Source organism: Protopterus annectens, chromosome 2.part0 (genome assembly GCF_019279795.1).
Source record: "Protopterus annectens isolate FY-2018-M chromosome 2.part0, PAN1.0, whole genome shotgun sequence".
NCBI lineage: Eukaryota > Metazoa > Chordata > Ceratodontiformes > Protopteridae > Protopterus > Protopterus annectens.
In genome coordinates this window covers 26,031,304-26,043,965 of record NC_056728.1, presented here as the reverse complement: position 1 = coordinate 26,043,965, position 12,662 = coordinate 26,031,304, and the positions used below count along the sequence as shown (strand labels likewise).

At 39.6% G+C, this 12,662-nt stretch overlaps 1 protein-coding gene across 1 annotated transcript in view; it reads left to right on the top strand.

Annotated features, from left to right (window-relative positions):
• The window catches only part of LOC122793692 (disco-interacting protein 2 homolog A-like), a 2,141,448-nt gene that overhangs the window by 1,225,990 nt on the left and 902,796 nt on the right, over positions 1-12,662 (top strand). The window contains exon 8 of the mRNA XM_044061912.1: positions 9,449-9,540. Coding sequence (XP_043917847.1) covers positions 9,449-9,540 — 92 coding nt within the window. The remainder of the gene's footprint in view (positions 1-9,448; positions 9,541-12,662) is intronic.

Here is a 12,662-nt window from a genome sequence, read left to right as displayed (position 1 = left end):
CTTTTTCTTGCTCCTTACCGATGTCAGTAAAAGTTAACAATTGCATTATTTGTGGGAAGCAAATATCTGATAAGGATTTTCATTTATACTGTATTCCTTGTCTAGGCCCAGATCGTAATGTGACTTGCTGTCGGTTTTGTGCTAGATTTAACCAACGCACTATTAAGCATCGGTATATTTTTGCTTCAGAATATTTTGGATCCAGATTTAATTACCCTGAAATGTCGTCAGGTAGCAATCCGACTACTAGAGTACACAAAAAACGCAAAGAAAAAGACCGCGACATATCGTCTAGGTCCAAAACCGATGAAGCTCCTCCTAAGCCAGTCACTGGTTCGCTGGAACTTTCGCAGCCCCTGATACCTGCTACTTTTGAGTCGCAGGCCTCTACCGAGACCCGTGTGTGCTGTGAGATGAGATTCTCAGAGTATTGAACCCGTGGATGTCTCTCCCTTGGATGGATCCGGAGCCACTGAGCAGGCACCGGCTTCTGAGGGTGTTTTCAGGCCTCAACATTTTTATATAAAACTGACACCAGCTTCAGTCTAAAAAACTGACACATGAGCCATGTGCTCAGGCCCCTATGCCTAAAAAAAAAGATGGTCAAAATGGCTGAGGACTTAATTACCTTGACCCCAGACCCCCCCCCCCCCTCTGCTAAGAGGCCTAGGCAAGACACTGATTATGAATCTTCAGATCAGGTTTCTATTTCTTCTGATTCCTCTTCTGATCAGGAATTTTCTGTACCATCCTATGAGGATTCAGATGCGGAAGAATCCATTCCATCTGCATCTCCTCCTGAGGATTATTCTTTTGGAGAAACCTTGCATACTTTAAGGGAACATTTTCATTGTGAGAGTCAGGATTTCTCTGAATCAAAAAAGAAGCTTCGGGATTTCCTCCTTCTTCCTCAGCATAGGCCTTTGGCTATACCTCCTGTATTAGACATTGTTGATGATGTGTTTTTGGAATGAAGCATAACTCCTGATTCCCTACCTCCGGCTCCTAGTAAGCCAGACAGATATTACAGGTTTCCAGACTCCCACAAATTTCTATTCAAAAATCCTGCTGCTGATCCTGAAACTATCTCACAGGGTCCCAAGGGTGTAAAGACCTCTACAGCCAAAAATCCTACCCCTTCTGATAGAGATTCCAGGGCCCTGGATAGATGGGGAAAGAAGGTTTATACGTCTGCAACCTTGGCAATTAGGGCCTTAAACTGCCAGTTTCATATGCTTAAATATCAACAGCATGTTATGGGCCTATTGAAGCAGAAAATGATGTTGATTTCTGATTGTGTGGAAAATAAAGAATTACAGGAATTATTGCATGCAGCAGAACAGGCTGGAAAGCATACTTTGCAATGTGGTTTTGATTTCCTTGGAGGCCTCTTGCAGGGCCGCAGTTACTGGATCTGTGATTAGAAGGCATGCCTGGCTCAAGGAGCAAAATCTGCCTGATCATGTTAAAGCTAAATTGTTGGATGCACCTTTACAGCATGATACTCTGTTTGGTAATAAGGCAGAAGAGGTTTTAAAGAAAATGGAAGACCAAGCTAAACCTATGCAAACTAAAATATTTCTTACAAGTGCAGCCACCCAGATTCAGTAGGCACTGGCCTACTAAAAATTGGTCCTTTCCTGTGTCCAACAGAGCCTCTCAAGGCAAATCCAGGTGCTCAAAAGACTCTGGATACCAATCACAGGGTTCTTACAGGTCTAAGCAATGGGGTGCTTCTACCTCCAAGTCTGGAGGAAACAAAGCACAACCCTACAGTAAGCAGTCTCAATGACTTCCCTCTTTCATCACCAAGCACTTATCTTTTGGCAGCCCCCTTGGGGGGAAAATTAGCATTTCATGCTCAAAGTTGGCAGTTAATTACCCAGGACAAGTGGGTGTTAGACATAGTAGCCCAGGGGTGCAGATTTCATTTCCATACTTTGCCAATTCCAAATGGTTGGCCAGATCTGCCACAAAATCAATGGGCAGAGGCTTAGAAACAAGTTACGTCCCTCACGGATATGGGGCTATTCAGCCAGTACCAGAACAGGAAAAAGGACAACGTTTTTATTCAAGACTGTTCCTGGTACCCAGAAAAGACAATGCCTGGCTTCCAATACTGGACTTATCAATTTTGAACACGTTCTTGGACATTCCAAAATTCAAAATGTTGACTTGACAACAGCTACTGCCCATGCTGGACAAGAACGCTTGGTTAGTGACTCTAGACTTAAGAGGCATACCTGCATATCCCAATATAGGAATCGTGCAGAAGATACCTCCGCGTCAAGGCAGGTTTTATGCATTACCAATTCTCTGCACTGCCCTTTGGCTTATCTACTGTGCCCAGGGTCTTTACAAAGTGCGTGGCACCAGTAATTGCATTTTGCAGACATAGTAGCATACAAATCTATCCTTACTTGGACGTGTCTCAAGCAGAAAACAAGGACATTTTTCTTCAACATCTGGTGTTTGCAAAAAGGCTTCTAACAGGCCAAGGGTACACAAGAAACGAAAAGAAATCACAACTGGTACCCTCTCAAAAAGTTACATTCCTGGGTGCAAGCTTGAATACAACTGCCAAGATGGCTTACTTTGTCAGACAAGCAAAGGCAACTGACTATGTACTTCAAACAGATGGCAACAAAAACCCAGTTATCTGCAAGACAAATTCTGCAGGCTTTGGGATTCATGGCATCCTGCATTCTACTAATTCTATATGCAAGACTGCATATGAGGAAACTTCAATGGTATCTAAAACGTTTATGGAGTCAACATTGTCACAGTCTGGAAACAATGATTCCTCTTATTCCCTGCCTACAACAGGAGTTTCTTTGGTGGGCAGAGACATGTCACCAAAGCAAGGGACTGTCATTCACTCTACCCCCTGCCACCCAAACCCTAACTACAGACACACTGGACTATGCTTGGGGGGTCTACCTGGCAGGGAGATGCATTCAGGGCATATAGACCCCAAAACAAATGCATCTGCATATCAACCAGCAAGAGATGCTAGCTGTTAAGAATGCCCTGACAGCCTTCAAGGACTTACTTCATCCAGGACAGTTACTGATAAAGACGGACAACACCATGGTTATGTGGTACATAAACAAGCAGGGGGGTACACATTCCTACCCCCTTTGCAGACTAGCCATGGCATTGCGGGACACAGCCTTGACTTACAAGTACATCTTCAAGCTCAATTCCTGCCAGGAAAACAAAATACTCTGGCAGACGACCTAAGCAGAAACCTTATGGACCCTCACGAGTGGAAACTGGATCCACAAGTCGTCAGCATGGTAACTCAGAAATGGGGGAGCTCAGACATAGATCTATTTGCCTCTCCCCAAAGTTATCAACTGGACAAATTCTGCACAAGGACTTGTCACAGACAAGCATGGAAAGTGGATGCCCTATCCTTCAGATGGAAAAACCTATCAGTCTACGCCTTTCCTCCTCTGCCTCTTCTCCCCAAGGTCTTACTAAAGGTCAGACAGGAAAAACCAAAAATGATCCTAATTGCTCCGAACTGGCCTCTCCAACACTGGTACCCAATTCTAAGGTATATGTCTCAACTCCTTGGTACTTGCCTCAAATACCTCATCTACTGTCTCAGCAGAGCAATCAAATTCTGCACACTCAGCTCCAAACTCTGAACCTGGCAGCATGGCTGATCATGTAATTCAAACGACACCTCTCAGTAAATCTGTGATGGATGTCATTTTGGAAGCCAGAAGGGCCTAGTACTAGAAAATCTTATGCTGATAAATAGAAGAGATTCTGTGCTTGGAACCAAGCACAAGGAACGGACACAGCAAAACCAAATATTCCTCAGATTTTACAATACTGGACTGAGATGCTTGACAGGGGCCCATCTTTTTCTTCAATAAAAATCCATGCCTCTGCCATCTTGACTCATTACAACACGGAGCCTCCCATCTTTTTCTCATCCTCTGCTAAAACAATATCTTAGAGGGGCCAAAAATTTAAGGCCTCCCAGAAGATCACCAACTCCTGCATGGGACCTCAATTTTGTGCTAGAAAAACTCACCCTGCCTCCTCCTGAACCAGCAGTGCTGCAGGTATAAAGTTTTTATCTTGGAAAACAGCTTTCCTTTTGGCAGTCACATCAGCAAGAAGGGTTTCAGAACTACAGGCCCTCATGGCTGTGGAGCCTTTTATTACTTTTTACCCGGACAGGGTGTCCCTCATTACCAAGCCTTCCTTTATGCCTAAGGTGGTATCCAGTGTGGCTCTTAACCAAACTGTTCACCTGCCAACATTTTATCCAAATCTGCAGAACAAGGGGGGAGCGGATTCTGCATTTATTGGACGTACACAGACAACTAAGATTCTACTTAAACAGGACCAAATCTCTAAGAAAGTCTGAGCAACTACTGTTGGCATTTGCTGCAGCATCAGAGGGGAAGCCTATATCAAAGCAGACTATTTGTAAGTGGATAAGCCACTGCATTAGTTTCTGCTACTTGCATAATGGTAAACTGGTGCCCAAGGGAATCGGATCACATTCCACCAGGGCTGCCTCTACCTTGGCAGTCTTTCTCAGAGGAGTTCCAACCAAAGACATTCTAGAAGCTGCTACTTGGAGCTCTGTTCATACTTTTACAAAGCATTATTATTTGCCTCTCTCTAAGTCCAGGGCAGGCTTTGCCACTGCAGTTGTGCAGAGGCTTATAGCCGCTTCTAATGCTATTTAGTTCTATCCTCCCATCCATAGCTTTGGGATTCTACCCAAATGTAATGACTGCAACAGTGAAACATGAAGAACATAGTACAGTTGTGTACACTTACCATTAATGTAGATGTTCGAGTGTATTCACTGTTGCAGTCCGGGTTACCCACCCGCCATCCCCCTTTTTTCTAGAATGTCTCTTTCCTTCACTATATTCTAAAGCCTTTGTGGTGTATTTGCTTTTAGATGAAGGTAAAGTTTATTTTGCTAAAAGTGCATTTACATATATATATTGCTGTTTATTAATATATATATATATATATATATATAAAATATATTTGCTCCCCATTTGGCGGGCACCTGACATCTGGGGCAAGACAAACTGAATAAAATGGCATCGGCTGCATATTTTATACCCCTGACGACCTGACATCCTGGAAGAGGAGACGGCAACTGACGCAGGACCCAATCCTTTGATATTCAGGCTGAGGGCAGCTTGCCAGCAGATTACCCAAATGTAATGAATGCAACAGTGAATACTCTCGAACATCTACATTTATGGTAAGTGTACACAACTATACTTTCTTCCTCAGTTTATGGGATGAGAATTCTACTCCAGTCCAGACAGTTTCTGTTACTACGAAAAGGGTAGTGGAGACCCATACTGGACCTCTTCCAGCTCAACACCTACAAAGGTACTCAAAATGACCAACACAAACTATGTTCAAAACAGTCGGAGGGTACTGCAGGACACACTTTTAGTAAAATTTAGCTCTGTTGTCTCTCCAGTGTGAATGGGACTTTATCGCACATTTAATCTAAACACGTTCAGTAAACACGTGACCCTAAACCACCAGTGCCATCACACTTTCAATATTAATTAAATTAAACTAGCTTGCAGTCACTAACCCTTAAAGCACCATCACATTAAAAATACCACCACCTTAAAATGTGTACAAAACACCAACCACCATCTAACATTGAGTATATGCAAATATACTCAATCCCCCTGTAATTTTAAATTTAGAACAATTGTAAAAACAATTATAAAAATCAATATTAAATAACCTCTGTTAAATATATATTAATTCTATAAACATGACTTAAACCTGAGTGATGGTAATTATTAAACTGTAAAAAAAAAAAAAAGTACTTTTATTAAAATGTCAGTTTGAAACTGTAACTGTGTAATGTATACCTAGTGACTTAAACACTGTATAATGACTTCAACCACATAGATGTTTAACCTTCAAAACATGGTTAATGGAAATACATTAGTTCAAACCGGAGAGTTAGTGGCATTTGTTTTTAGTTACCACTTCACTCCCTTATTCTCTAATGCCCCTGTGCAGTCTATGTAGTGATTAAGTTGGTTTTAAATCACTAGTTATATATATCCTATATTTACAGTTTCAGACTGACATTTTAATAAATGTACGTGGAATTTTATAGTTTAATTGCCATCATTCAGATTCAAGTTATGTTTTTAAGGAATGGTTCTATATTTAATATATGTTTAATATTGATACATTCAGAACAGTTATATTAACATGGGTGATTGAGTATGTATGCATATACTCAATGTTAGGTGGCAGTTGGGGGTGTGTACATATATTTTAAGGTTGTGGTATTTTTAAAGTGGTAGCTTTTAAGGGTTTGAGTTCATTAATGAGCTATTTCCTCTCTAGTGGCTCCAGATCCTCCCCTGCTGTTCTGGCTTGTACCCGTCCACCGTTGTAAAATATCTCTTACCTGTTCTGTGAAGGTGGCTTCTCTCTATTTCTTTTTTCCTGGGCAGGCATTTTTTCCCCAAATTCCTTGTATTGGTGTGAATGTCAGTATTGTTTAATGTGGCCCCTCACTCCCAAAGGCAGTACTTTTTTCTTTTTTTTTTTCTTGAGGGAAGCTGTCTCATGAAGTGGCTGCAATATTTATTATTTATATATTATTTTGTTAATCAGGTTAATCCCATTAGGCTTATGGCCTATTTTCAGTTGAGACGGTGTATTCTTATTTACTAGTTGGAATTTGGCTAGGGCACCAGGGAAGTTCCATTGGTATATATTGAAAGATGTACTAATGTTTTATACAACAAAAATGCAAATTCAGTAAAGTAATGGAGAAAAATAAAATTGATTGTAGCAAAGGGAGTTGTGGAGGTTGAGTTGTAAATGTGTGTAAATAAGAAGGTAAACAGATGAGTATATGTAAATCTTGTTTTAAATGAGGCATCTTGTATAGGTACATTGGGATGTTTTATGTCAACCTGATCTACCACCATGTTAGCAGATTGGACCATGTTTAACATCTTATCTGAAAGATAACACCTCAGGAGTGCAGAATGCACCCCTTTTTTACTGCACTGTAGTGTCAGTATTAGAAATGACTACGTAATTGGTATGGAACCAGAACCCCACAGTCTTGTAACCTTTGAGTATCAGAGTCAGTGTACCATCTTCTGTGAGCCTTCAGTAGTGACCTATATATAGTATACTGACCTGGGCTGGATGGACTAGTTGAGGTAGAAGGGACATTCTGTAGTTGCCTTTTCTCTAGAGTTGGGTTCCCTGCACCATTAAGCATTCCATTCATTGGTCTTTGCTGCAGTTTAGTCTAATGTTAAGTAGTTGCCTTCTAGGGTTTTGCTCGTTTGCCATGGACTTTTGGGCCTGTGGTGACCCTTCCTAGGCAACTTCATTGACGTTTGTGTCTGGTCCTCTACCTAAGACTCTCCCATAATGCATTTGTATGTTACTTTGTTGACTGGCTTCACTGTACTTGTCAAAGCCAGTGTTGGAGGAGACCCAAGGGAAAGCTCCATTTAAACTGAGAAATTTATTTATATACATGTGTGTGTGTGTATATATATATATATATATATATATATATATATATATATATATATATATATATATATATATATATATATATATATATATAAAATATGCTGTCACACAAATTCCTACATTCATCCATACTTGTATACATGTGCATACTTTGTGTGTGTAATATATATATATATTATAGTCTCCCCAAGATACATAAGGATCGAAATAATCCTCCATTGCATCCCATCATATCAGGGAATGAATGGGCAACACAACCCTTGTCGATATGTTGGAATACCAGCTGAAGAAAATTGTTGAACAGACTACTACTATCATCAAGGATACTGGACACTTTTTGGGTATGCTGTCCGACTTCTTGAATTTGATGGACACTGGAGAAAATCGTCTAATGGTCACTTTAGACATCCACAATCTTTTCACTTGTACCAAATGAATATGGGTGCTACTTCAATTAAACATTTTTTAAAATGTAACAGTGATTTTTATTGACTGAGATGGGATGTAGCCATGGGCGTACCCTGTGCCAACAGCTATGCCAGTCTGGTATTAGCTGATTGGGAGACATCCATGTATTGAATGACAACAATCCATTTAGATCAGCTGTTAAGTTCTATACATGTTTTGTGGATGACATATATTTGAAATGGTAGGCACTCCTCCTGTGCTAAAGGGACTATGTATCATATTTAGAAATATATTTAGACCGCAGACTTAAGGTTTTACCATGCACTATTCTGCCTTGGACATTAACTACTTGGGTGTGAAACTCTTTATGGATAAGAGAGGTTATGTGTACTTAATTTTACAGGAGCGACTGTAGGAAAAACAGTCTTTTGCACAGACTGCGCATGCATCCACAGTCTGTTCTTTCTAATGTTCTAAAAAATCAGATCTGTAGATCCTCCAAACTCTGCACTGCTGCTCAAGACTTTAAAGGCGATGGGCAATTTGGGTCTGGAGTTTCAAGATAAAGGTTTCAAACGACAGGAAATACAGAAAGAGTTGTCAGTATAAATGTGGTATGGGAAACTAAAGCAAGATCATACTTTAGACACGAGAAATATTTTGGCCTCATCATATAATACAGAGGAAACTGAAACCACTGCTCTGAGTATGCCCCCCCCCCCCCACTTAGAGAAATGGGCTTATTCTCACCTATACCAGTGACGTTAAGCATGTTTGCAGTATCGTTAAGCAAGTTTTGCAATATCGTTGGGAATAATTGGAAGATATTGCTACTTGACCCAACCATCAAAGATATTGTTGGCAGTGAACCATCATTTAGTTTCAAGAGAAATAAAAATCTCAAGCAGTTGCTTTGTTATACAAACAGTGTTATGGACAAGGTTTATTCAGATAGGGCTGGCATGTTTCCATGCAGGTCCTGTTCGTATTGTAGATATATTTCAGTGGAAGAGAGACTACAGATGTCATGTTTATGCAGATTGCAAGATACTGCCCATGATAGATATGTATATATATATATATATATATATATATATATGTGTGTGTGTGTATATGTAGTGACCTGGGACAGTTAAAAGAACACATCTCCAAGCATGTTAGCGACATTCAGCTAGGAGATATGAAGTGGTTGATGAATGTGCTTATGTGTTGTGTATGTTGTTATGAGTGTTTCCTTAAGCATATGAACTTCCCAGTAAAAAAAAAAAAAAAAAAAAAACACACATCCAAATGATGATTGGAGAGGATATGGTTAAGTAGGGACCTATCACATTTGGGTTATCATTATAGATCCTATGGCAAGAACATGTCTGTTAAACTTTACTGATTGGGTACCTTATAATGCTGTTTTTTGTTATAAAATTGTTTTTACTGTTAGTTTTGCTATGAAAAGCTTGTGGAAAAAGTTTTCCCTTCTAATAAACAACTTCTGTCCTTTTAGGCAAACTGTGGAGTCGTAGTTTAAAGCTGGCTTATACACTACAGAGCAAGCTGACAGCCAAAAATGAGCCTCTTCTAAAGCCTGGGGACAGGGTATGTTATATCCTTATAGCTTTTCCATTCTGAAGATCTATTGTGCCTTATTCATTGTTTCTTCTCTTCAGAATTCCAGTGTTTTTTTTCATATGTTGTGCAGTCTTTTTGGTAATGGTCCTGATATAATGTCAAATGAGGTACTCTGCTATTATGGTGTGTTACCTTTGGCATGCCTGATTAATGACAAAACAGTCTGTTGGTTTAAGTGGTCTCTTAAAGTAGCCTTCATAAGTTTTAGTGTTTTGTTCAATCAGAGAGCGCAATGAGTGAGATCCAGATCGTAGTTTATAATGAGGCGTTCTGCACATTTCCAACCTTTATCAGCTCATTCCCTTTCTGTGTTGGTTTTGACTCAGTGGTATAATATTTACTTTATCTCACTGAATTCCATACTGGTTGATAATTAGTGTGAATGTACCAGATTTGAACTAAGCACAGTAGTTACCAGTCTGCACATTTTGAATTGATGGTGGGGTTTTTTCTGCCAGGGAGGCCTGTCTGCCTTTACTGTCATGCAAGTTTTGCTGCCTCATCTACTGGCCTTGGGTTTAATAAACCGTGATGATGTTGAATGTTGAGAAAGTTGTTTTCATTATGACTGAAAAGCATTTGCTTGATAAAACTGGGATTCTGGTGAACAGCTTCACTTGAAGATGGAAGGAATTTGCATTCTCTTTGCAAAAAAACAGTGCCAAATGACTAGTTTTGCTGCAGTAAAATTCATTTTTTTTTCAGTTGTGTGATTTAATATGAAATAATTTGTTGTGTTGCACAACAACAGGGGGTTTGAGAGGTTCCTGTAGAGCCTTTATATGGCTTGGTCCATGCTTGTTTGCAGTATCATTCTTCCCGTAGACTGGCCACATTGGGGACTCTCTTATTACTCTGCTTCTGGCATTTCATGCCACGGTAGTGTGGTCTACCTCCTCTTATTGATTCTTTTAAGTGTCACATTCATGTTGTTCATACCTAATCTCTTGGCTATTCCCCTTTCTCCTCTGTTGAAGAGGCAGCTTTGTTCTGATCCATCTCTCCAGCCTGATGTTCTATTATTGACATGCAAGTGGCCCCTGTGATGTACATCATCCGATTTTTCCTTGTATTGTATTGTATTTGTCTCACTCCACCTGTCTGCCAAAGCAGGCCGCATTGCCTACATCGGTTCTTGAACCTCTAATTAAATTCAGGGTTCTTTCCTTCCTTGCCAGTTGTGACGACCCCACTTAAACCCGAGTCAGTAACTAAGGAGCCTCGATCATCACCAGTCTCTGAAAACAGGGGTAGAAATATACAATTTCCCCTAAAAGTACACTGGGAACAGGCTCCAAACCTGGGACAGGACTATATGCTTCACTCTCGGTTCCCAAATGAGTCTTCACACTAACCACTGCTGAGCATTGTGTCCCAGTTCTAGGTATTTGACACGCACTTAAATATTTGACATTCACACACAAACACTCCTGGGAAAGACTGGCATGGATTTACCTGCTATGTTCTTTTTCCCAAATTACAAGGGGTAATGGCTGCCACCAGTCATGTACCACAATACCCTTCAAAAGGGGTGTTCAGTTATATTGGGTAAAATAAATATTGATATAAATGGTAACATATAATCCAAGCAGTAACACTTTTCAGAGTGGTTCTGGTGTTATCACAGTAAGCATAAACACTCTCGGGTTAGTAAAAGTACTTTCTAAATAACCAGCCACAACAAAAGGTAGTAAAATACTTAATTAATAAAATTATTTAAAACATGTATGCACTGAATAACTGATTCTAATAAACCACAGAGTTTCATACAAGAATTATAAAAATACCACTGTAGGATAGATTTCACACTGATTGTATGAAAAACTTTTGACTATAGTCCCCTTAACTTTCTAAAGATTGACTGTCCCTGTCTAATCTAATCTAACTGTATATACATACATATATTAAAACTGAGTAAATAATTAACGTTTTTTGCTAAATGATAAGAGAAACATTTTTAAGCTAAATCTGTGAAGTGTTTCAAAAGTAAGGTTGGGAGGGTGGCTTAATGACTAAGGTGTTTGCCTTGCAAACACAAGGTGCAGGGTTTGAGTCTCACAAGGGATAATTGGCTAGGCTTAAAAATGGCTTGCAAGGGCAGTTAGCTTAGTACTAAACTATGAACTTCGCAAGGCAAGGTGATACTCTTACTTCTGCCAGGCAAGATAAGCATTTATGCCCACTTTTCAGGCTGCTGTCTGGTGCTCAGCAACTGGAATAACAACTAGTGTTACTGCTGAACAATTCTGGAAAACAAATTGAGTGATGACTACTGATCTGGAAAACAAAATGACCACTGAAAAACTACAACTGAACTTTAACTGACTTAGAACCTGCTTTTACAGCAGAATTTTTTAAAAGTCACAAACAGTTATGAGATTTCCACTGTGTCTTATCAAACTTTAAAAAGTAAAGAAAACAGTTTCTTTGGAGCTTCTGTTCCTTTCAGCCCTGGCACACGATGACATCACATCTAGGTCAGCGGACTGGCATAACCTACATTCAGAATTCTTTTTTAAAATACGTGTACATTTGGTCAGCCAGAAGAACAGTTTGATTCAAACATCTTGCATAAATCAAAGTAATAATCAAAAAACAAACTTATTTACAAAATTATAGCTAGTCATGCTGGTATGTACAACACAGGGTAATTTGCAATTATTTACAAGTATTTACAAAACTTCAGCCAGTCATGCTAGCACAGATAATATATGATGTCCTCACATCAGTATCGCTCAGTGATAAGTCTTTATTGTCCATTGTGCATCCCACCTTTACACAAGATTCTCTACTTCTCTTGTAACTAGATTCTTTGCATTTACATTGTTAGCAACTTTTTCTTGCGTACATAATCACATGGTGAACACTTCCTCTTTACTGGGGTTCCATATTTGAAAGGTAAACACTGACCTTATGAGTCCTGACATTTCAAAAGAATGAAGTGTGATTTAAAGAAGAAGCAGTAAACTCTGAAAGTCACTCATCATCATCAGTCGTCATGATTATCAGTTGTCATCAACAGTCATCATTCTTATCCTTCTTTTTTCCATTTTCTGTATGGGGTGGGGGGTGTCAAGTCAACTGTTACC